Source organism: Pelophylax lessonae (assembly GCF_965119305.1).
Source record: "Pelophylax lessonae genome assembly, chromosome: 1".
NCBI classification, from domain to species: Eukaryota; Metazoa; Chordata; class Amphibia; order Anura; family Ranidae; genus Pelophylax; species Pelophylax lessonae.
The window spans coordinates 475,637,737-475,662,388 of record NC_138768.1 but is presented as its reverse complement, the minus strand read 5'-3'; the positions used below and the strand labels follow the sequence as shown (position 1 = coordinate 475,662,388).

The 24,652-nt window shown below is 48.1% G+C and overlaps 1 protein-coding gene and 1 pseudogene across 2 annotated transcripts in view; one reads left to right on the top strand and one right to left on the bottom strand.

Annotated features, from left to right (window-relative positions):
- ZFR2 (zinc finger RNA binding protein 2) overlaps positions 1 to 24,652 on the bottom strand; it is a gene marked incomplete at its 3' end in the record, with an annotated part of 435,737 nt that overhangs the window by 56,442 nt on the left and 354,643 nt on the right. The window contains exon 17 of the mRNA XM_082246780.1: positions 22,196 to 22,307. Within this exon, the coding sequence (XP_082102906.1) occupies positions 22,196 to 22,307 (112 nt within the window). The remainder of the gene's footprint in view (positions 1 to 22,195; positions 22,308 to 24,652) is intronic.
- On the top strand, positions 1,605 to 4,004 carry LOC309544488 (annotated as a pseudogene). The gene is made up of 3 exons: positions 1,605 to 2,038; positions 2,144 to 2,573; positions 3,526 to 4,004. The product of its transcript is annotated as an uncharacterized misc_RNA (transcript).

Below are 24,652 nucleotides of genomic sequence, written 5' to 3'. Positions count from 1 at the left end.
TTGTTCTGGAGTTGTAGAGACAACAGGGAGAAGAGCAAACCACTACACCATCGAGTCATTAGATGGAAAGACAAAGGTGACTCTTCCTACCCTCATAGAATGTGATGAGATACCAGACGACAAGTCAGAGATCCCCACGCCTGAAGTTGCTCGTCATCACCCTCATCTGGTGAGAATAGCCGACCAGATACCAGCACTAGATCCAGATGCTGCAATCACCCTTCTACTTGGGAGAGATATCCTCAGAGTGCACAAAGTCAGAGAACAATGGGCCACACAATGCACCATTTGCACAACGCCTTGATCTCGGATGGGTCATCGTTGGAGTAGTATGTGTAGACGGACTGCACAGACCAGCAAAGGTAAATGTTTACAGAACACATCTGTTACAGAATGGTCGTACATCTTGTCTTTACCCATGTACCAACAGTCTACACATTAGAGAGAGATTAGGTAACCCAACATATCATCGGAGTATCCAGAGGTGCATGGAAGACTTGGCCTCAACCTGAGATACAGATGAACTGGGCTGCAAGGTGTTTGAAAGAACACGAGACAACGACAAGCCAGCACCCTCGATGGAAGATACACTCTTCCTTGAGATCATGGGCAGAGAAGTTTTCAGAGACAGGCAGCTGGGTAGCCCCTCTACCCTTCCGGTCACCACGCCATCGCCTTCCTGACAACAGGCTACAAGCAGAGAAACGCTTCACGTCGTTGCAACAAACTCTACAAAGAAAGCCAAGTATGAAGAAACACTTCCAAGCCTTCATGCAAAAGATCTTTGACAACGAGCAAGCAGAAAGGGCACCACCACTACAGGAAAACCAAGAACACTGGTACTTACCAATATTTGGGGTGTACCATCCCCAGAAACCAGGTCAGATACATGTAGTATTTGACTCTAGTGCAAAGCAGGAAAGCATCTCACTAAATGATGTCCTTCTCAGCGGACCTGACCTGAACAATACACTCCTTGGAGTACTCATCAGGTTCAGAAAAGAACTCGTAGCAGTAACAGCAGACGTACAACAGATGTTCTACTGTTTCCTTGTTCGAGAAGATCACAGAGACTACTTAAGGTTCCTGTGGTATGCAGACAATGACTTTAACAAAGACATCACAGAGTACAGGATGAAGGTACATGTGTTTGGAAACAGCCCTTCTCCAGCTGTAGCTATCTATAACCCGAGACGAGCAGCACAGCAAGATGAAGGACATGGTCAAGAAGCCAAACAGTTCGTCATGAAGAACTTTTACGTAGATGATGGACTTGTTTCTTTCTCCAGCAACGAAGAAGCTATTAACGTCTTGAAAAGTACAAGAGAAATGTTGGCAGAATCCAACGTAAGAAGGAATAAGATAGCTTCCAACAGCAGCAGAGTCATGGAAGCATTTCCAACGGAAGACCGTGCTAAGACCTCAAAGACTTGGATCTAGGAACAGAATCACCACCCTTGCAAGGAAGTCTTGGGCTTAGTTGGGACCTCAAGAATGACAGTTTCACCTTCAAGGTTGCCAGAGAAGAGAAGCCATTCACAAAAAGAGGTGTCCTATCTACAGTCAACAGTCTTTATGACCCCCTGGGATTCGTAGCACCTATCATGATGCAAGGCAAAGCCCTTTTGAGACAGTTCACTACTGAGCAAGAACAAAGTGACTGGGACATACTTCTACCTGAAGAGAAGGAAATGCAGTGGAAGTTGTGGAAAGACTCATTGTTAGACCTTGAACAACTCAGCATCCCAAGACCGTACGTACCGGTTTCCTTATCTGCTACAAAGAGAAGAGAAATATGCGTATTCTCTGACGCTTCCACTATAGCTATTACAGCTGTAACCTACCTTAGGGTAATAGACACTGAGGAACAAAGCTATGTCGGGTTCATTATGGGAAAATCTAAACTGGCTCCCAGACCCGCTCACACTGTCCCACGTCTAGAACTTTGTGCTGCTGTCTTAGCTGTAGAGATGGCAGACTTGATTACGACAGAACTGGACATCCATGCAGTGAACTTTTATACAGACAGCAAGATTGCGTTAGGATATATTTACAACGCTTCAAGAAGATTTTATACATACGTAGCCAGCAGAGTGACACGTATCTGAAAGTCTACAAGTCCAGAACAGTGGCATCACATCAGCACAGACAAGAACCCAGCTGATCACGGGACAAGACTGGTGTCAGCCGCTGTACTCAAGCAAACTAACTGGTTCGTAGGTCCTTCCTTTCTTGGTAAGCCAGAAACCAAAGAGAAGGAAAGAGTTTTCAGCTCGTAGAACCAGATCAAGACAAAGAGGTAAGACCTCAAGTTGCAGTTTGCAAGACTTTAGTTACAAGAGACAATCTGGGCGCCCACAGATTTGAAAGGTTTTCCAGCTGGAAGTCGCTGACCCGTGCAATCTAAAAACGTATCTGTCTAGCCAGATACTCCTGCAGAGCTGCCAATACTGATCAGCGTAGCAACGACCATCTTGAACAAGCCAAGGTCATGATCATCAGTTGCGTCCAGCAGGAAGTCTTTAAAGAAGAAATCCAAAGCCTTCAGAAAAAGGAAGAGATTTCTCGACACAGTACGCTCAAGACGTTGAACCCTATCCTTGACAAAGACGGAGTGTTACGAATTGGAGGTTGCTTGTCGGCAGCGGATATGACTACCCAAGAGAGACATCCCTTCATCATACCCAAGAATCATCACATCACTCTTCTTCTGGTGAGACACTATCACGAGCAAGTCGCACATCAAGGAGGACACTTCACTGAAGGAGCGGCACGGTTAGCAGGATTGTGGATCATAGGAGGTAAGAGACTAGTCTCCAGCGTGATCAGCAAATGCGTGATCTGCAAGAAGATTAGAGGGAAACTTGAGGTTCAGAAGATGTCAAACTTACCTGCAGACAGACTTGCTTCAGACCCTCCGTTCACTCACGTAGGTCTAGACGTTTTTGGTCCTTGGAACATCTCTTCTCGCAAGACCAGAGGAGGCAGTGCCGAAAGTAAGCGTTGGGCTGTTTTGTTCTCTTGCCTGAGTACCAGAGCAGTTAACATCGAAGTGATTGAATCTTTATCCACTTCAAGTTTCATCAACGCCTTGAGAAGATTTTTCAACGCCTTGAGAAGATTTTTCTCTTATCTGAGGACCAGCGAAATTGATTCATTCGGACCGTGGTACAAACTTTATTGGGGCCTGCAAGGAGTTGAAGATCATCTCTACAGACTCTGAAACAGGTTCCTATCTTCAAGACCAAGGATGCACTTGGACTTTTAATCCTTCTCACGCATCGCATATGGGAGGAGCTTGGGAGAGGATGATAGGAGTAGCTCGTCGCATTCTGGATGCCATGCTGCTGAAGGTTGGGTCTACTCGCCTCACACATGAAGCTTTGACTACATTAATGGCTGAAGTCATGGCCATTATGAACGCCAGACCTTTGGTTCCAGTGTCCACAGATCTGGAGATGCCGGGAGTCTTGACACCTGCAATGCTGCTGACCCAGAAGATGGAACCAGTGACAGCTCCCACAGGAGACTTTGACCTCAAGGACTTTTACACCAAGCAATGGAGACAAGTTCAAAGTCTTGCGGACATTTTCTGGAAGAGGTGGAGACAAGAATACCTGGTGACACTCCAGCCACGCAAGAAATGGCAAGATGACAAGCCCAACTTACAAATTAGAGACGTCGTCTTACTAAAAGACGCTCAGGCCCACAGGAACGAGTGGCCTATTGGACTCATTGTGGGGACTGATCCTAGTAGTGATGCTAGAGTTAGAAAGGTTGAAGTTAGAATTGTTAGACAGGGCCCTCTCAAGGTGTATGCTAGGCCAATTTCTGAAGTAGTTTTACTTATGTCCAATGGTTAGTGGCATAAAAAAAGTATGCCAGGTGGGGAGTGTGCTGCCTTTGCAATGTACATCACATGCTTGGCACTCAGCAGTGTCTGTCCCTTTAAGACCCTCCATTTTCTTGAAGCCTAGGGGCGGGTCTTCTCTCTACTGCCTAGAGCAAGTCTAAACTCTCATTCCAGCATTAGCCACCGTAGTGACCAGATCCACAGGACTTCTTAAAGCTAATAGATTGCAGATCTGATGAACACCTAAGCCTGTAAGTAAAGAGTTTTGATAGTTCAGCCTGTGTAGAGGGATGCTATACATTTGTATATAGATAATGTGTGTTTTAGTGTGTAGTAAGCAAGCACATGTTCGTTAACCACTTGCCTACCGGGCACTTTCACCCCCTTCCCATCCAGGCCAATTTTCAGCTTTCAGTGCTCTCACGCTTTGAATGACAATTGCGCGGTCATGCTACACTGTACCCATATGACATTTTTATCATTTTTTTCACACAAATAGAGCTTTCTTTTGGTGGTATTTAATCATCTCTGGGTTTTTTATTTTTTACAAAAAAAAAAATAGAAAAAAGACAGAAAATTTTGAAAAAAAAAAATAAAACGGAATTTTTGTAAAATCTTACCGTAAAATTCCTTTCTCGGAGTCCTCCGACAGTCGCCGCCACTTCATAATCTTCACTAGTGGGGTAATTGACCTTTGCTCCGCAGGAGTAGCTAGGCAACAAGATTTGTTAATATCAAAGCTTTTAGCATATCACACCCCTAGGGGGTGGTCCCCTCAGTCAATACCTCCCTGCTTCCTGCATTCTCAACTCAGTTTCAGTAGCATAGCAGTAGAGTACATAAACCCCAAAAGAGGGGCGGGGGCGGCGACTGTCGGAGGACTCGGAGAAAGGAATTTTACGGTAAGATTTTACAAAAATTCAGTTTTCTCTTACGTCCTCCGACAGTCACCGCCACTTCATAATCTTCACTAATGGGGACGTCCCAGAGCAGTGTAGACATGAGGGGTGGGAAAAACGCAGCCGCGCCTAAAGCAACGCAGTACCCACATCAGAAAAAAGAACCTTACCAAAGTAAGAGAACCAACTGGGCAACAGGAAAAACGTGCTCAACAGGAGCAACAACCCAGGAAGAACAAGTAACCTAGGGGTAAAAACACCCCAACAGCCAAGGACTCAAACAAGGGACCCTAAGGCACTGCCGCACTAAGAACTTTACGGCCAAAGGAAGCATCTGCCGATGCCTGAACATCCACCTTGTAAAATTTTGAGAAGGTGTGAACGGACGACCAAGTCTCCGCCTTACACACCTGGGCCACAGAAGCCTGATGACAATAGGCCCAAGACGTACTCCGAGACCTGGTAGAGTGCGCCTTCACAGGGAAAGGAGGAACCTTCCCCTTCAAAGCATAGGCTTGCACAATGGTCTGTCTGATCCATTTGGCGATGGTCGCAGCCGACGAGGACCCTCTGGAAGGACAAATAGAGAATCCGACTTGCGAAAGGATTTCGTCGATGACAGGTAAACCCTGATCGCCCGAACAACATCCAAGGAATGCAAAGCCACCTCCTTTGGATGCTTAGGCTTCGCGCAAAGCGAAGGTAAGACAATGTCCTCATTGGAGGTGAAATTCCGAGATCCTCTTCGGAAGAAAAGAAGGGTTAGGTCGCAAGACCACCTTATCCAAGTGAGTCACCAAGTAGGGAGAGCTGCAGGAAAAGGCCGCCAGCTCCGATACCCTGCGAGCCGAAGTGATCGCCACCAAAAAGGCAACCTTCTTGGACAACAGAGACAACAAGATCTCCCTGATCTTCTCAAAGGGAGCATGCTGCAACACGGACAGAACAAGGTTCTAGTCCCATGGAGGTAAAGGGTCCCTCCGAGGAGGGGCCAAGTGTCGCACCCCTTGAACAAAGGTGCTAACCAAAGAATTAGACGCCACAGGGCGTTGAAAGAGAACGGCCAGCGCAGAAATCTGACCCTTAATCGTGGCCAACGCCAAACGCTGGTCCACGCCCGTTTGAAGGAAAGCCAACACTCTCGATACCGAGTATGAGCGAGGGGAATACCCCCTGGACTCACACCAGGCAAAATACGCCTTCCAAGTACGGTAGTAAATCTTCCCCGAAGAGGCCTTTCTAGCCTTGATCAAAGTGGGAATGACCTCAGGGGAGAGACCCCTATCCTTCAGGACCTGGCTTTCAACAGCCAGGCCGTTAAAGCCAGCGACTGTAAAGCAGGATGGAATATCGGTCCTTGAGACAGGAGATGTTCTCGAAGAGGCAGACGCCACGGAGCGTCGACCACCAGATTCACGAGGTCTGCGTACCAAGACCGGCGAGGCCAGTCTGGCGCCACCAGAATCACTGCAGAATTCAGCAGCTGTTTTGGTGGAAAGGCATACATCAGACGATACTGATGCCAGGGCGCCACTAACGCGTCTGCCCGAGGATCGCGCGTCCTTGCCACGAACCTTTCCACTTTGTTGTTTAGACGAGACGCGAACAGGTCCACATCTGGGGAACCCCACTTCGCGCACAACATCTGAAAGACATCCGGGTGAAGGGACCATTCCCCCTGGTCCAGGGTCTGGCGACTCCTGCCAGTTCTCCACCCCCGGAATGTGATCTGCAGATATCGCCGGGACGTGCGTCTCGGCCCAAGACAGAATGTCGGCTACTTCCTGAGCCACTTGGGCACTCCTGGTGCCCCCTTGGTGGTTGATGTAGGCCACCGCTGTGGCATTGTCCGTCTGCACCCGAACCGGACGGCCCTGAAGCCTGTCCGTCCAATGCAGAAGGCAGAGATTTATCGCTCGCAATTCCAGAATGTTGATCGGAAGGGAGGATTCCTCCTCCGACCAAGTTCCCTGGGCGGACAGAACGCCCAGAACACCACCCCAGCCCGACAGGCTGGCATCCGTGGTGATCACCGTCCACGACAAAGGACGAAAGGGCTTGCCCCCCGACACCGCCGGGGACTGGAGCCACCACAAAAGACCCCTTCGGGTGAGGCGGCTCAACGTAATCCACAGATCCAGAGATTGCGGACGCCCGTCCCACTTGGCCAGGATCTCCGCCTGAAGATCCCACTTTGGAAAATTTATCGTCCAACCGAACTCCTGCAGAGTCTGCATCATGATGGACAGGTCGTTCGCCAGGCCCTGACTGGTCGCAGACCGAATCAAGATATCGTCCAGATACCCCAAGACAGAGATGCCCTGGGCTCTCAATAAAGCCAGGACCGGCGCAAGCACCTTGGTGAAAACCTGCGGAGCCGAAGCGAGACCAAAGGGTAACGCCAAGAATTGGTAATGATCCTCCGCAATGGCTAATCGAAGGTACCTCTGGTGACCCTCGAAAATGGGGATGTGAAGGTACGCATCCTTCAAGTCGATGGAGGCCATGAATTCCCCCGGAACCAGCGCAGCCACCACCGAGCGCAGGGATTCCATGCGGAACTTGCGAACCCGCACAAAGCGGTTCAGAGCTTTTAAGTCCAAAATCGGACGTACCTTGCCCTCCTTTCTGGGCACAGTGAACAGATTGGAATAGAACCCCCGAAATCTGTCCCGATGAGGCACCGGAACCACCACTCCCTGGGCCCGCAGGTCCCGCACCGCCAGGTGCAGATCCTGCAAGCGCTCCGGAGACAGCTGAAGATTTGAGGGAAAAAATCTGCTCGCCGGCCGAGAGAGAAACTCGATCTTGTATCCAGATCGAACGATTTCCTGAACCCACCTGTCCCGAATGCGGGCCAGCCAGGGTTGAAGAAAACCAAGCAAACGTCCCCCCCACCCCAGAACCGGGTGAGGGCGCCCCTTCAGGCCGAATTGGTATGGGCAGCGGACCCGGACTGGCCGGACTTCTGCTTACCTGCCCACGGCTTCTTCTGGGAGCCTTGGCCCTTGAAGGGCTTGCCCTTATATTGCGACCGAAAGGCACGAAAGGACTCCTGAGAGGGCCTAAACGAGGTATTCTTCTTACCGCGAACAAACTTATTCTTGCGAGTTTGGGGTAAGAGAGTGCTCTTACCCCCGGAAATTCCCTTTATCAGAGTATCCAAAGACTCGCCAAAAAGGCGAGATCCCGCGTAGGGCAAATTAGCTAAAGTCTTGCAAGATGATTGGTCAACCGACCAACATTTCAGCCATATCAGGCGACGGTTCAATACCGCCACACTTGAGAGGCGTGCAGCCAAAAGGACTAAATCCAAGTCCGCATCACAAAAATACATGACACCCTGATGAATTTGATCCACTATAGCCAATGTTGTCGGTGGAGCAGAGTCAGCCACCAGGGTGCACCTGAGCACCTGCGCCCAATCCGCAATAGCCTGGGCTGCCAAAATGGAAGCAAAAATAGGCTTCAGCATAGAACCAGCAACCGTATAAGCATGACGGGCAAGAGACTCCAATCTCCTGTCCGTAGGGTCCCGGAACACCGGGGTATCCTCAGCAGGGATCGCAGTAGATTTATTCAAAACCGCCACCGCGTGATCCACCTGAGGCGGCACACACCAACGCTCATCAGTGGTGGGTGTAAAGGGATAACGCAGCTTGAACTTACTTGGCACAGTAAAGGGCTTCTTTAAATTGCGCCATTGCTCATCAACAGCGCGCTGAAATTCCGCAGGGCAGGGAAAAACCAGCGCTGTTTTGCGTTTCCTTTGCGTCCCATAAAAGGACATCAAAGCAGGAGGACATGGTTCATCCTGCAAACGCAGTGTTTCCTTGATAGAAGCAACCAACTCATCCATGAGTGCAAGCTCTTCAGGCGAGCCAGGGGGAGAATTATCAACCCCTTCTACCTCAACCTCCCCCTCAGACCCCCCAAGGTCCAGAGATGAGCGAGACCCTGAGAAGGGCACTCCAGCCATAGCAGCCCCATCGCCCTCTGAATCAGAGGAAATAGACAATCTGGGCCGTTTTGCGGATCGATCAGCCATTAGCATCTGCAACTGAGAAGCCAAGTTCGCCACAATAGCAGCCAGATCAGCCCCCTCGGGGATGCAGTGCAGCAGCCCCTTGGCCCCCCACCAAGGTGGGAGGAAACTTGCAATCCTGAGAATCCATGCCCCAGCAATATTGAAAAAGGAGGACTGCCCCTTTAAGACCGCGGCGAGCGTAGCCCACCGCACACCACTGTATGTACCGACCCCCACAGGGATAAGGACACTGAGCAAGGAAATACAGGAAAAGGAAAGGTAAAAACCTGGAGAGACCACACAGGCTGCTGCCACCGATCGCTGTTCCAGAGCAAAAGGAAGTGATGCAATGACTGACCGCCCTATAAAGCCTATGTAGGCTACACAAACATGGCCGCTCGGCTGAGGCATTTTAGGCAATGAGAAAATGGCGCCGACATGTGGCTGTATGATCGATCGCCGCCAAAATGGCGGCGTTTGGCGCCAAAACACCGCGCCTTACCACACAGGGCCGGTCACCATAATTTGCCGCAAAAAATGGCGGGCCGCAGTAGCGGCCGCCGCACAGCATGTCTAAGCCCAGTCTGCCCCACACTCTCACATAGCAGAGCGGGAGAGCCCCCCCCCCCGCAGCCCACAGAAAGGCAGCTATTCCACACAGGAATCTGGCAGGGAGCTCAGCACATAGACATGCAGGGTCACACAGTCACAGACTGACACCCAAAACAGACAGGTCCCCACATAGAATTGCACTTACCAGTCCGGATGGCGTGGGGAGCCTTCTCCAGCGACCAAACCGCTGCACTGAGGACAGGGAGTGTCGCAGCCAGGACGCAGTGGAACTGCGGTGCAAAACCGCAAATGGCATCCGGTGAGGTAGCCACCTCACAGGCAGCATCCCTGCAGCGAACAGGGATGGGTCGTTCAATATGCCAGGGAAAACCTGAGCTGAACGCTCGATGGCAGGCTGGGAAGCCCCTGGCCCTGAACCCTGGGATCCAGGGTGGCCAGTCCGAGACCCAGCTCCACATGATCATCTTCATCCGAAGAAACTAAACTAATGCTGAGAAAAAGAACAGCTAAGTAAAAGAAAGAGAAAAATACTCAAAATAAAATCAAAAAGAGGATAGAAGGCTGAGACTGAAAGCCCCAGCACAGGATCAGCCAGCTACTCCTAAGCTAGGCATTAGAAAACTGAGTTGAGAATGCAGGAAGCAGGGAGGTATTGACTGAGGGGACCACCCCCTAGGGGTGTGATATGCTAAAAGCTTTGATATTAACAAATCTTGTTGCCTAGCTGCTCCTGCGAAGCAAAGGTCAATTACCCCATTAGTGAAGATTATGAAGTGGCGGCGACTGTCTGAGGACGTAAGAGAAAGTTTCTTATTTTCTGCGAGTAAATTTTGAAAATAAACGAATTTTTCTCCTTCACTGATGTGCGCTGATGAGGCGGCACTGATGGGCACTGATGAGGCGGTACTGATGAGCACTGATAGGCGGCACTGATGGGCACAGATGGGCACAGAGGGGGCACTGATGGGCAGCACCATCAGTGCCCACACAGTGCCCATAGTGCTGCCAGTCAGTGCTCATCAGTGCCTAGATGAGCAGGCACTGATGGGCACTGAGGGCATTTTTTTTTACCTCTGTAGTAATCAGGGCACTGCCGATCAGTGCCCTGATTACATTCCACTGTGTCCCCGACGGCTGATCGGCTCTCCTCTTCCTCACACTGCAGTCTCCGTGAGGAAGGAGCGCTGGCGATGAGAGATGATCTCATATGTTTACATATGAGATCATCTCTCATTGCATGGGCCGCTGTGATTGGCCATTTACCACGATCTGTCCAAGGGACACGGCCAACACAGATTTTCCCCGATGCGCGCTTGCGGGAGCGTGCAGGGAGATTGTCTCTGGGAGGCCGTATAAAGACGGCCTCCCGGAAATTCGAGTCCGCGCTGTAGCTGTACTTCGGCTATAGCGCGGATAGCAAGAAGTTAATCCCTATCTTTTGTATAACTATGCATAATGTATGTTGTTTGAATAGCCATAATTATATTTGTCTTTTATATGTTTGTTTCACAGTTTTACCATATGCACATTATATCTCAGTAAAGATTGCATCAGTTAAAGAAAGCAACCCTTCTTTCATTGAGATTCGGTATAAACTTGATGTGAAGCTGTGTACCTAAAGCAACACACAGCCGAGACATTACAGACATACCAGTCGGTTCTGTGTTGTGGGATATGGAGGTTATTATACCGGAGATGTAATCTATATGATGTTGAAAAATGTATGTGTGTAAGCGCAATATATGAGGGGAGAAGGGGAATTATTTTTTTTTCATTATTTATCCAATAAATGTTTTAGTAGTATCACACTATTGGTCCCCTTTGTTTTCCTGTTAAATCCTCTGAAACTCTATGGGAGATTATATTTGAGTTGATGATTTAAAGGCGCATTTGATCTGTGGTCTGGTGAGTGTCCATTGCCTTAAAGGGGGAGCACAAGCGGTGTGGTGAAGTTGCATGATATTAAGCCCTGCAAGAATTCAGACACCGGTGAAGAGTACCTGTTTTTTGGGACTTGTGTTTGGACTTTATTTGCCAGCCATTCAATTTTAAGTTTGAATGTAACCAAATAAGAACTGTTTACATTAATGATATATTAGTGCTGCTAATGTTCTGTTTCTCAGGTGTATTTATTTATACCGGGTAAGGTAACATGAGTAGTATATGGTAATCAATTAGTTATAGCAGCAGCTTTTTGTTAATACTTTCTGTGAAACAATTAACTTTTTTGGGGGAGTTAGTTCTTAAGATCCCCCAGTGAGAGCGCTGGGTGAGTGATTGCTGGCTATATCGCATAATTGTATATTATATACACATACACAAATATATACATACACACACACACACACACAAGTATTTGATCCCCAAGCAAAACATGGCTTAGCATTTGGTGGAGAAACCCTTGTTGGCAAGCACAGAGATAAGATGTTTCTTGTAGTTAGTAACTAGGTTTGGACATATCTCGGGAGGGTTTTTGGCTGTCGCTTGGCAACTCGAAGATTCAGCTCCCTCCATAAATTTTCTATGGGATTAAGGTCTGGAGACTGGCTAGGCCACTCCATGACCCTAATGTGTTTCTTCTTGAGCCACTCCTTTGCTGGCTTGGCGGAATGCTTTGGGTCATTGTCATGCTGAAAGACCAATCCATGACAATTCTTCAGTGTTCTGGCTGAGGGAAGAAGGTTCTAATTGAAAATTTTACAATACATGGCCCCTTTCATTTGCCCCTCAATGCAGCAAAGTCAGTTTGTACCTTTAGCAGAGAAACAGCCCCAAAGCATGTTTCCACCTCTGTGCTTGACTGTAGGAATTGTGTTCTTAGGGTCATAGTCAGCATTTTTCTTTCTCCAAACACGGCGAGTCCCCCTGCTCAAGAAGGCACATGTACAGTCATGCCAATGAACATCTAAATGATTCAGAGAAGGATTGGGAGAAAGTGCTGTGGTCAGATGAGACCAAAATTGAGCTCTTTGGCAATAACTTGAAGTCCCTTGAAGTGGCCCTGCAGCTTACACATGCGTTTGCAAATATGTGCTAACTAAACCCCTGTTTTTAATGCATACTGACAGGTTAACTTGGTAAGCAAACTGGTTGGTGAATCGAGCTGGGAATTTTTTTCTGTTTTTGTCTCGCATGCGTTGCCCTTCCATGTGCTCTTTGCTATGAAGGTCAGTTATAGGTGGGGGCAAGGGCCATTTTGTTTGTGGTTGATGTATACTGGTGAGTGGACACACTGGATGCCTTTGCTGCCATTGTGCTATAAGCTGGGCGTCCACTGTGCCTTTGCTGCCATTGTGCTATAAGCTGGGCGTCCACTGTGCCCTCAAGTGCCTTTAAGGAGGGCTGGGCTACCTCAAGGCTCACCTGCCCCCTATCTATCCATTAGAGGGCATGTGCTTCCACTGTGGAGACTCTCATAAATTTGCAGGAGCTAGGACTGCAGGTAATACAGGGTGCCGTGAAGTGGCCCTGCAGCTTACATATGCATTTGCAAATGTGTGCTAACTAAACCCGTTTTTAACGCATACTGTCAGACAGGTTAATTCGGTTGGTAAGCAAACTGGTTGGTGAATCAAGCTGGGAGTGTTTTCTGTTGCCTCGCATGCGTTGCCCTTCCATGTGCTCTTTGCTATGAAAGCCAGTTATAGGTGGGGGCAGGTGCCATTTTGTTTATACTTTGTAGAACTACCTTTTGCTGCAATTACAGCTGCAAATATTTTTGGGTATGTGTCTATCAGCTTGGAAACATCTAGAGTGTGACATTTATGCCCATTCTTCTTTGCAAAAAAGCTCAAGCTCTGTCAGATTGGATGGAGAGCCTCTGTGAACAACAATTTTCAAGTCTTGCCACAGATTCTCAACTGGATTTAGGTCTGGACTTTGACTGGGCCATTCTAAAACATGCATATGCTTTGATCTAAACTATTCCATTGTAGCTCTGGCTGTATGTTTAGGATCATTGTCCTGCTAGAAGGTGAACCTCTGCCCCAGTCTCAAGACTACAGGTTTTCTTCTAAGATTGCACTATACTTGGCTCCATCCATCCTCCCCATCAATTCTGACCAGCTTCCCTGTCCCTGTGGAAGAAAAGCATCCCAGCAACAGGGTGCTGCCACCACCACGGTTCACGGTGGGGATGGTGTGTTCAGGATGATGTGCAGTGTTTGTTTTCCATCATACATAGCGTTTTGCTTTTATGCCAAAGAGTGCAATTTTGGCCTCATCTGACCAGAGCACCTTCTTCCATATGTTTGCTGTGTCTCCCACATGGCTTCTCGCAAACGGGACTTCTTATGGCTTTCTTTAAAACAATGGCTTTCTTCTTGCCACTCTTCCATAAAGGCCATATTTGTGGAGTGCACGTCTAGCTGTCCTGTGGAAAGATTCTCCCACCTGAACTGTGGATCTTTGTAGCTCTTCCATGGGCCTCTTGGCTGGTTCTCTGATTAATGCTTTCCTTGCCAGGCCTGTCAATTTAAGTGGACAGCCATGTCTTGGTAGGTTTGCAGTTGTGCCATACTCTTTCCATTTTTGGATGATGGATTACACAGTGCTCTGTGAAATGTTCAAAGCTTGGGATATTTTTTTTTATAACCTAACCCTGCTTTAAACTTCTCCACAACTTTATCCCTAACCTGTCTGGCATGTTCCTTGGGCTTCATGATGCTGTTTGTTTACTAGAGGTCTCTATCAAACCTCTTTGAGAGCTTCACAGAAGAGCTGTATTCATACTAAGATTTAATTACGCGCACCATTTACTAATTGGGTGACTTCTAAAGGCAATTGGTTCCACTAAATTTTAGTTAGGGGTATCAGAGTAAAGGGGGCTGAATACAAATGCATGCCACACTTTTCAGATATTTGTAAAAAAATTTGAAAACCATTTATCATTTTCCTTTCACTTCACAATTCTGTGCCATTTTGTGTTGGTCCATCACATAAAATCCCAAAAAAATACATTTATGTTTTTGGTTGTAACATCACAAAATGTGTAAAACTTCAAAGGGTATGAATATTTTCTCAAGGCACTGTAAGTCATGTTTTGCTTAGGGAACAAATACTTCCTTTGCTCACTAAACCGCAACGTAATTTATAGCATTTGTTTTATGTGATTTTTGGTTAATATTCTGTCTCGGTCTTTTAAAATACACCTATGAAAGATGATAGACCCTTTATTTCTTTGTAAGTGGGCAAACTTACAAAATCTGCAGGGGATCAAATAATGGGATTTTTGACTTACTGTAAAAATAGAATTTTTGTAAAACCTTACCGTAAAATTATTTTCTCTGAGTCCTCTCTGCTCTTAATTCATTACGATTGGGTAATGGCTGTGCACTCTAGGAGTAAGCTAGGCAGTTATTAAACAGTTAATAACAGGTTTTTTTTAACCAGACACACCTCTAGGGGGCTGTCCTACAGACATTATCCCTCAGCTACTTCCTGTATCTAATCAGTTTTGTAGCAAGTAGTACCGCAAGGCAAACCTCCAATATCTAGAAAAATAGACACCAGAGGGGCAGGGGCGACGACTGTCCGAGTACTGAGAGAAAAGAATTTTACGGTAAGATTTTACAAAAATTCTATTTTCTCTTACGTCCTCTGACAGTCGTCGCCGCTCTTAATTAATTACGATTGGGATGTCCCAAAGCAGTACCAAGGTGTGAGGATGGGTAAAAACGCAACCATCAAGAGGTAATGAAGGCCACCCCAGTCAAAAAAACATTGCCCTTAAAAAGGAACTGGAAAAAAACCAGGACCACAAGAAAACCAAAGAAGAGCAAAAAAAACTCTTCAAACCACTGCCGCACTTACAACTTTTGCGGCCAAAAGAAGCACCCGAGGATGTCAAAACATCAAGCTGGTAAAACTTTGCAAAGGTGTGCACAGACGACCAAGTTGCCGCCTTACACACCTGAGCCACAGAAGCCTGACGGCGAAAAACCCAAGAGGCACCGATGGCCCGAGTGGAATGAGCCTTTACAGGGAAAGGAGGAACCTGACCCTTAACGGTATAGGCCTGAACCACAATCTGTCTGATCCATTTTGAAATGGTCGCTGCGGACGCAGCTAAGCCCTTCCGAGTTCCCTCAGGAAGAACAGACAAGGAATCTGATTTTCTGATAGACTCCGTGACAGATAGGTAAAACCTAATAGCCCGTACCCCAGCTAAATAATACAAGGCCACTTCTTTAGGATGCTCAGGCTTAGCACAGAGCGAAGGCAGAACAATATCTGCATTAAGGTGGAAGGAAGAGACCTTGGGCAAAAAACGACTAGTTTAGTCGCAAGACTACCTTGACCCCATGTAGCACCAGGTAAGGTAAACAGCAAGACAAGGCTGCCATCTCGGACACTATGCGAGCAGATGTGATAGCGACAAGGAGGCAACCTTCTGGGATAAAACAGGCAGAGGAATATCTATGACATCCTCAAAAGGGAGGTCGTTGCAAAACTGACAACACCAAATGCAAGACCCAAAGAGGCACCGGAGCCTTCCTTGGGGGAGCCAAATGACGCACCCCCTGAATGAAAGTGCGAAGCAACGGATTGGTCGCCAGGGCGCACTGAAAAAGGGCGGCCAAAGCCGACAACTGGCCCGCAATCTTGGCCAGCGTAAACGCTGATCTACCCCGTCCCGCAGGAAGGCCAAGACCGTCGCTACTGAGAAGGCACGCGGGTGAAAACCCTGCAAAACACACCAAGCAAAATAGGCTTTTCAGGTGCGATGATAAATCGTCCCGGAAACCGCTTTCCGAGCCTTCAGCAATGCAGGGATGACCGCAGTCGGAAGACCCCCATCCCTCAGGACTTGGCTTTTAACAGCCACGCCGGTAAAGCCAGCGACCGTAAAGCAGGATGGAAGATCTGCCCTTGAGACAGGGCAATGGTAGCCGCCAAGGAGGTTTGATGGCCATTTGTATGATGTCTGCTCACCACGATCGACATGGCCAGTCTGGGGCCACCAGAACCACCGAGATTTGTTCCCGACGCCACTCGGCGAAGGAACCTGGATACCAGTTGAATAGGAGGGAAGGCATAAATCAGTCGAAACTGATGGCAAGGAACCACCAATGCGTCCGTGGCGTCCGCCAGAGGATCGCGTGTTCTGGACACAAACCTTGTCAGTTTGTTGTTCGGACGGGACGTAAACAAATCCACGTCCGGTGTCCCCCACCGAATACAAAGGAGCCGGCATACTTCTGGATGTAGGGACCATTCTCCCCGGTCCAGGGCCTGGCGGCTCAGTCAGTCCGCCTGCCAATTTCCCACACCCGGAATGTGAACGCCAGTAATTGCCGGGACATGCGTTTCGGGCCCAATTTTGAATCTCTAGCACCTCTAAGGGCGCCCGGGCACTTCTGGCGCCCCCTAGGTGATTTACGTAAGCCACTGCCGTGGCGTTATCTGTCTGTACTCAGACCGGACAGCCCCGAAGTCCACCGGAACAAGCAAAGCTTTGTCACTCGAAGTTCCAACACGGTCAGTGGGAGTGAGGCCTCCCCATGGACCACCAACCAAGGGCAGACAAACCTGCCCAGTATTCCACCCCAGCCCAAAAAGGATAGCATCCGTTGTTACCACTGTCCATAACAGAGGCCGGAATGACCGGCCCTAAGTCAAGGCTGGCGATTGGAGCCACCACGAGAGGTCTAGTCTCACATGATGACTGAGAAAAAAATTCACATGTCCAAGGACTGAGGAGTTCTGTCCCATCTGGCCAAGATCTCTGCTTGTAGAGATCTGGTGTGAAATTGAGCAAACAGAACGGCTTCGAAGGCTGACACCATCAGACCCAGCATATGGGTCCGCAGGGAGGAGAGATCCCCGTCTCTGAAGGACTTGACCTCTTCCTGTAGAACCCGAAGTTAGTCCTCCGGTAGAAACACCCATGCCTAGTCCTGGATCATGCCCAGATACTGAATACGCACTGACGGTGTCAGTCGATTGTTGGAAGTTCACAGTCCACCCAAACTCCTGAAGCATTTAGAATGTCATTAACAAATCCTGCGACAGGGTTGCAACTGAGCAGGACCCTAACCGGAGGTCGTCCAGATAACCAAGGACGGCAATCCCCTTTAAACGCATTAAAGCTAATACAGGGGCCAAAACGTTGGTGAAGACTCTGGGAGCCGAAGTGTGGCCGAAGGGCAACGCCACAAACTGAGAATGCTCCCCCGCTACTATGAAGCGGAGATATCTCTGGTGACCCTTGAAAATAGGGATGTGGAGATATGCATCCTGCAAGTCGAAGGACCTGCCGGGTCCTTAAACACTGAGGAATCCCCCACGGGCATTAAAGTGACTTTATTTAACCTGGAAACAGTGTGGTCCACCTCAGGAGCCACAGTCCAGCGAGAATCCACCGGATCCGCAAAAGGATAACGGTACTGAAATCTCTTGGGCACCACAAACATATGTTTGATACGGCGCCATTGGTCATTCACTGTTTCGTGAAAAATCAGACCCGATTTTTGAGCTTTGCGGGTCCCGAAGGAAACACGCTTACCCGACGGGGGGCTCATAATCCAAATTTAACGTTTCCTTAACAGAGCTGATAAGTGCGTCCACCGCATCGCGGTCACGCGCTGACCCAGAGGACATCCGACTGAGAGGACAGGGACCCCTCGGGGGGGACGTTGTTCGTGGCAACCAAATCTGGCTCTGAATCAGAAGACAGAGGGCATAAGCCGTTTTTTAGAAAACCGGTCAGACATCAGCAAATCCACTTTTGATGCTTAAGTCGCAAGTGCAACAGATAGAAAGACTTATGGAAGCGGATTCAGCAGTACCTGAACCACCCACCAGGTCTGTGGGGAATTTGTTATCCTGGGACTCCATAACAGCAATACACAATTTAAGTGACGCTGGCCCTCTAAATCGGCGATTCCCGCGGCCCCCACCGCAAAGGAGACCTTGTCCCTTGCTACAGGAGTCTGGAAAAATGAGTGCTAGCAGGAATCCAGGCCAGAGAAACCAGTAAAAAGCCCACCACAATGTGTTAAACTTGCGTGCTGCTGAGGATCTGAAGGGAAGGAAGAGGAAGTGACCTCACGCCCCTAGAGGCAAAGCCAGCCCTGAGCCACAAGAGAATGGTTGCCAATAGAAGTCTATGGGAGAAAAGCCCTGGGAAAATGGCCGCTGCCCACAAAGGACATCATGCCCATACTAAATATGGTGCCAGATCGGCGCCAAAAGGATGACAGAAAATGGCTGCTGCCCACACTATAAGGCCGAACAGCCTGCCCACACCCAAAATGGCGGCCGCGCGGATTAGCACTAATTGCGGCCCCAAAACACCATATACTGGCCCCCACAGAGCACCACAAGCACCCCTGGGACGTAGGAGACACCCGCACCCCCCCCCCACATCACGGTCAAACCGGGACAGCGCCCCCGCAGGGGACAGGGAAGGGACACACAGGGGCCGCACCTACAGCCATGAGGGGGATATCACAGAACCCTTACCTGAACTGTCATCCCCAAACAGAGGGCCCACATACACACGCCAACAAACATCATTCAGAGACAGAGGGGTAGTCATGGTACTCACCGTTCCAGCAAACATGGGCACCGCTCTGCTTCAGGAAACCTCCCACCCTGAGAGGACGCTAGCAACACGCGGGCGTACCGCAGTTGAGACATCCCAGCGAAGATAGCAACTTCGCAGGCTCATCCCTGACGCCAGGGACACTGTCGTTTGCGAGGCCTGGGTGTACCAATAACCTGCTAACGCTCGGTGGCAGGCTGGGAGTCCGTAAGGTTCTATAACAACCAGTTCAAGGCCCAGCTCTGCAAACGCTGTAGTCTACTAAAGTCGGACTAACTAAGCAAAGGAGAAAATAAAAAGCTATCTTTTTAAAAGAAAAACACTTTTGTAGAGAGAAAACATAAAAAAAAGAAAAAAGCTGAGACCCAAGTCTCAGCCAGGGAAACCCAGCCTATTCCTGAGCTAGGCAGCAGAAAACTGATTAGATACAGGAAGTAGCTGAGGGATAATGTCTGTAGGACAGCCCCCTAGAGGTGTGTCTGGTTAAAAAACCTGTTGTTATTAACTGTTTAATAACTGCCTAGCTTACTCCTTGAGTGCACAGCCAATACCCAATCGTAATGAATTAAGAGCGGCGACGACTGTCAGAGGACGTGAGAGAAAAACATTTCTCTGATGTTCATTGACAGACACAGCTTCTGATTCTTCTTAACCAGTGGGTTATACTGCCCCATACAGGAGTAGGACACTAGGCATGAAAAAGCTTGACTACGCCTATGGGCAGTCCCAGGGGTGTACACCCACACTCCGCTATAGGCACTCAGTTTTGTTCCAAGCAGGGTCAGAAGAAAGCCAACTCCACAGATTGATAGTCAATGAACATCAGAGAAATGGATATTACGGTGAGTCAAAAATCCCATTTTCTCTTTCGTTCATTGACAGACAGCTCCTGATTCTTCTTAACCATTGGGACATCCCAAAGCAGTGTTAAGCAAAAGGGGTGGGAAAACAGCAGAAAAATATTCCCAAGTTAAACCATAGCCAACCAGGTAACATGGAGCTCAACCAAAACAACTAGAGCTCACCTGAAAAAAAAAAAAAAAAAAAAAAAAAAAAAAAAAAGAATACACCCTCAAAGAGGACCAGGTCCTCTAAACAGAAGCCTGAAAAAACTTGCGGCCAAAAGATGCATCCGCAGGTGCCAACACATATACCTTGAAAACCTACATCACTGATGCCTGATGACAGAAGGCTTAGGAGGCACTAAGCGCCGAGTAGAGTATACATTAACAGGGAAAGGAGGAAATTGACCCCTAATTGAATAGGCCTGAATCACTGTCTGATCCATCTGATAATAGTCGCAGCAGAAACAGCCAACACTTTTTCGAGGTCCAACCGCGAGTACAAATAGGGAGTCTGACTTCCTAAAAGACTCCGTAGCTGCCAAGTACACCCTGATCGTTCGAACCACATCCAGGGAATATAGAGCAATTTCCTTAGGATGTTTAGGCTTGAGACATAGGGAAGGCAACACGTCTTCATTCAAATGGAAATCAGAGATAATATTTGGAAGGAACAACGGACAGGGACGAAGAACCAACTTCGTTCTTTAAACCAACAAGTAAGATGAACGGCAAGACAACGCCGCCAGCTCCGATACCCTGCATGCAGAAGTAATCACCACCAAAATGGGACAACCTTCTGGGACAGCCAGAATCTGAGCCACCAAAAAGGAGCGAGGGAGAACCCCAAAAGACTCACACCACGCAACGTACATCTTCCAAATATGATGGTAGATCTTCCTAGAGGTAGATTTTTTTAACCTAACAGCGTAGGAATCACCGATTCAGGCAAACCTCTATCCTTCAGCACCTGGCCTTCAACAGCCAAGCCGTTAAACCAGTGACTGAAAAGCAGGATGGAGGATTGGTCATTGAGACAGCAGATCTTCCCTGAGATGAAGTCTCCAATGAGCATCGATCCAAGGAGTACCAGATCGGTGTACCAAGACCGGTGAGGCCAGTCTGGAGCCACCAGAAAGACCCAAGGAGTACCAGATCGGCGTACCAAGACCGGGGAGGCCAGTCTGGAGCCACCAGAAAGACCGGAATCCCTTGCCGCCTCGATCCAGCACAGGAGTCTTGGCAGAAGTTTGAAAGGGGGAAAAGCATAAATAAGATGATACTGATGCCAAGGAGCCACCAATGCAATGCAACTCCGGTGTCAGCCAGAGGATCCAGTACATTGATTGGCTGTCGGCTGCATGGCCTAGGAGGCTGCAAGCCGGGGCCAAGCATCAGCGGAGCCGACCACCCAGGGGCAGTGAAGGGGAGGGCAGATGCCCAAAAGGAGGGTAGTGGCTTCAGCCACCCTCAATGGTGCCACCCCACATAGCTCCTGACCAGTAGGCTATAAAGGGATGGCCTAAATTTTGGGTCGGATCCAGGCGCATGAGGCGCAGACCCGTGGGTGCCAAAACATCCCCTCCCTCAGCCCATCAACTGCAGCAGGGAGCCCAGAGGATATCCCCAGGATAGCAGGGGAACGCTGCTCGAACTCCTGTTGTGCACCAGGAAAAACCTGGTCAGCAGCAACTCCAACAAGCCTGCTTAAGAGCATGTTGCAAAAGCCAGCTCATAACCTCACCATGGGAGGGGTGGGGGCCTGAAGACCGACAGTAACCACATAATTTTTAGAGGGCTAGGGAGGGGGTTAACTCGGGGGTCCCATGTCCACCCCAAAAACCCTCCAGGGGTAGAAGGGGGACAGCTACTTACCATACCAGGAACAGTGTGGGCACCTCTCCTGACAGATCACCACTCCATCGGAATGTGGGTGGTTGTCGGCAGGGAGGAACACTGAGGGGGCAGTATAACCCAATGGTTAAGAAGAATCAGGAGCGGTGTCCGTCAAACGAAAGAAAATTATTTTCCCCAACGTATGTGCTTTTAGTGCTATATAAATCCTGTATAATAATACTATGAGAAGAGACCTACTATGTCATACTATTCTTACCTGCCTGTTGCCAATGTGCTTCACGATATACACTGAGCTGTGCATGTGCAGCTCAGTGTACACTTAAAGCATCTACCAGGATATACGAACTCTGGGGCAGGCATGGGAGTTACGGGTAATCAAGATCAAGCAATGATCCCGAAGCAGGAAGAGGACTCTGTGAAAATGAAGGCGCTGCTAGAGTGTGTCCTTAATACCGTTTAAGCATAGATCTTTTCTCTCCAAGTCAGTGTTGTTACCAAAGGGGCAAAACAATCAACCAATTTTGAATATTACAAATCAGAATACAGATGTAGTAGAGTTTTTAACTACCCAATTAAAACCAAAGTTCAAAGACTAACCAGAAAGGAGAACTCCAGAAGCAATACATTCCAGTACTCTTCGTGTGGCTTCTGCTGGTGAAAGTGGTTTGGATGCAGAATTCAAAGCCTTCTGGGTTAGTATTTCTAAAGCCTAAAAAAAAATACAGAGAAGGCCTGATTAACTATGCGCTTGAGAAGATACATTAAACAGCAATGACATCCAATATGTAAAATGAAAAAAAAACAAAACACTTTTTTTAGCTTTGGATGGAGAAGGAAAGAGTTAAAGTGATTCTAAAGGTTTAAGGTTTACCACCTTCATGCATTGTATGCATGAAGGTAAAAAACCTTGTGTGTACAGCAGCCCTCCCTAATACTTACCTGAGCCCCATCTCGATCCAGTGATGCTCATGAGAGCATCGGCTCTCCAGGGACTCTCCCTCCTCATTGGCGGAGACCGTCAATCACAGCCAGTGAGGAAAGAGGGGGCGAAGCCGAGCCGTGGATCCGTGTCTAAATGGACAAGCAAAGCAGCTTGCTTTAGGGGCACCTGATGAGAGCGAGGGGCTAGGAGCGCCGGCAGGGGACCCGAGAAGAAGCGGATCAGGGCTGCTTTGTGCAAAACTACTGCACAGAGCAGGAAAGTTTTTTTTTTTTAGTTTTTCCTGAAACATGTAACATGTTCCAGCATCTGCAGCCTCTTCAGACTATACTGGTTGTAGGCTTGTTCAATTTTATCAAATGGCAGGTCCTATATGTTGAAACTCATAATTTCAGAAAATATAGTAGTCAGATATAGCCAGGGAAGTCATATTAATAAACACAACAGTTATAGCAGTCCCCAAATTTCTTTGGTTGTGGCATTCCTACTGTCTGCATACATTTAAATAGCAGAAGTAAAGAAAGCCAGAAACTGTTAAAGATCTCATGGGAATCCCAAAATAAGTGCCAGGAACCATTAATTCAACCTATAAAGCAGTGTTTTTCAACCGGAGTTATGCAGAAACCTACTACCCATCTGTCAAAGGCAGGTGATGGGTAGATCGCATCCTCTTTGCTACACAGGCAAGCAGCTCCGATTGTGGCGCTGTGCAATGCTGCTTCCTGCCACCCTCCTCACCCCTCTTGTTAATCCCAGATGCCTGTGTGTGACATCACCTGAGATGGACAAGCAGGAAGCTCTGCATTAGCGCTGCAAATGAAGGAGACTACTGCCCTGATTCCATGAAAGGTGCCCCGATTCCATGTAATGTGCCCTCCTGACCCTCTGTGCTTCGCTCTGCTGCCCCCTGTACACTGCTTATCTCAGGTCTGAACCAGAATTGTGCATCCATGCAAAAAAAAGCAAGCACAAGTTTTACAATAAACAGGTATCTTAATATTGATTCTATTTAATGTGATTTCTAAAAATAATTGTTGTTCGATCAAAGCTTGCTAATCACACCAATGTTCTGTGAGCTGTAGATGTGAACATTATTGCAGGGGTTCCCTGAGATCTCAAACTTTTTGCCAAGAGTTTCTCAAAGGTAAAAGGGCTGAGAAAGCACAAACTCAGAAATAAATGATCACTTTTGGGTGGAATTAGAATTTAGTATTTCTGAAGAAGGGGTAGGGGCAGTGGGACTTCTTAGTTGCTCCCTAGTTACAGGCTATACAGCACACCCATGTAACTGCTCTTGTATAAAACCTAAGCGGAACAAAAAAAAAAAAAAAACTGGATTTTTTACTTGAAATCCTTTTAGCTGAAGTTCATTGACAGACGCAGCTTCGTTCCTGACACCGTAGACTCATCCGCCATTTTAAAATTTTCTCGCACTGAAACTATAAGTGCTTCCACCAATGCGCTTTCCTGCGCAGCGGCTGACGAGGACAGGTCCTCTTCGCCATCAGAATGCGATGACACAGAGCCACCAGGGTGGGGTGCGTTTGTGGAATCCACATCTACCTCTGAATCTGAAGATGAAACAGAGGGAGGCGAAGGCAAAGGGCGCTTACGGCTAGTGTTCCTTTTTAACACTAAATCCACTTTTGACACTAGGCTTTCCAAAACTGCTAGAAAAGCTGACAGGGGCTGCGACCCAAAAGGTTCCGCAGTTGCACTGAGAGGGTCTGTAAGTGAAATTTTGTCCTGGGACTCCATGTACACTAAATTTAAAAAGATATAGTGTCACTTTAAAAAAAGTTGTGAAACCGCAATCGCACCACTGCACTGGCGGAACAACAAGTCCCAGCATAACGCAGTCTGTTAGTGTGTGAGGAAACCTACCAGAGACTCCAAAAAACTTTACCAAACCGATCAGGAGGCTTGCAGAAATGATCTGTACACCAGAAAGAACGATCTAACACAGGAAGTGAAAGTACCTGGGTCATGCCTAAAGTGTCTGATGCCTGCCTATGCTGTCCAGCACCGTGGACCACAAAAAAATCGCCACCCCATGCATTCCTATGGAGAAGATTTAGAAAATGGCTGCCCATACATTACAATGAGAGATTCTG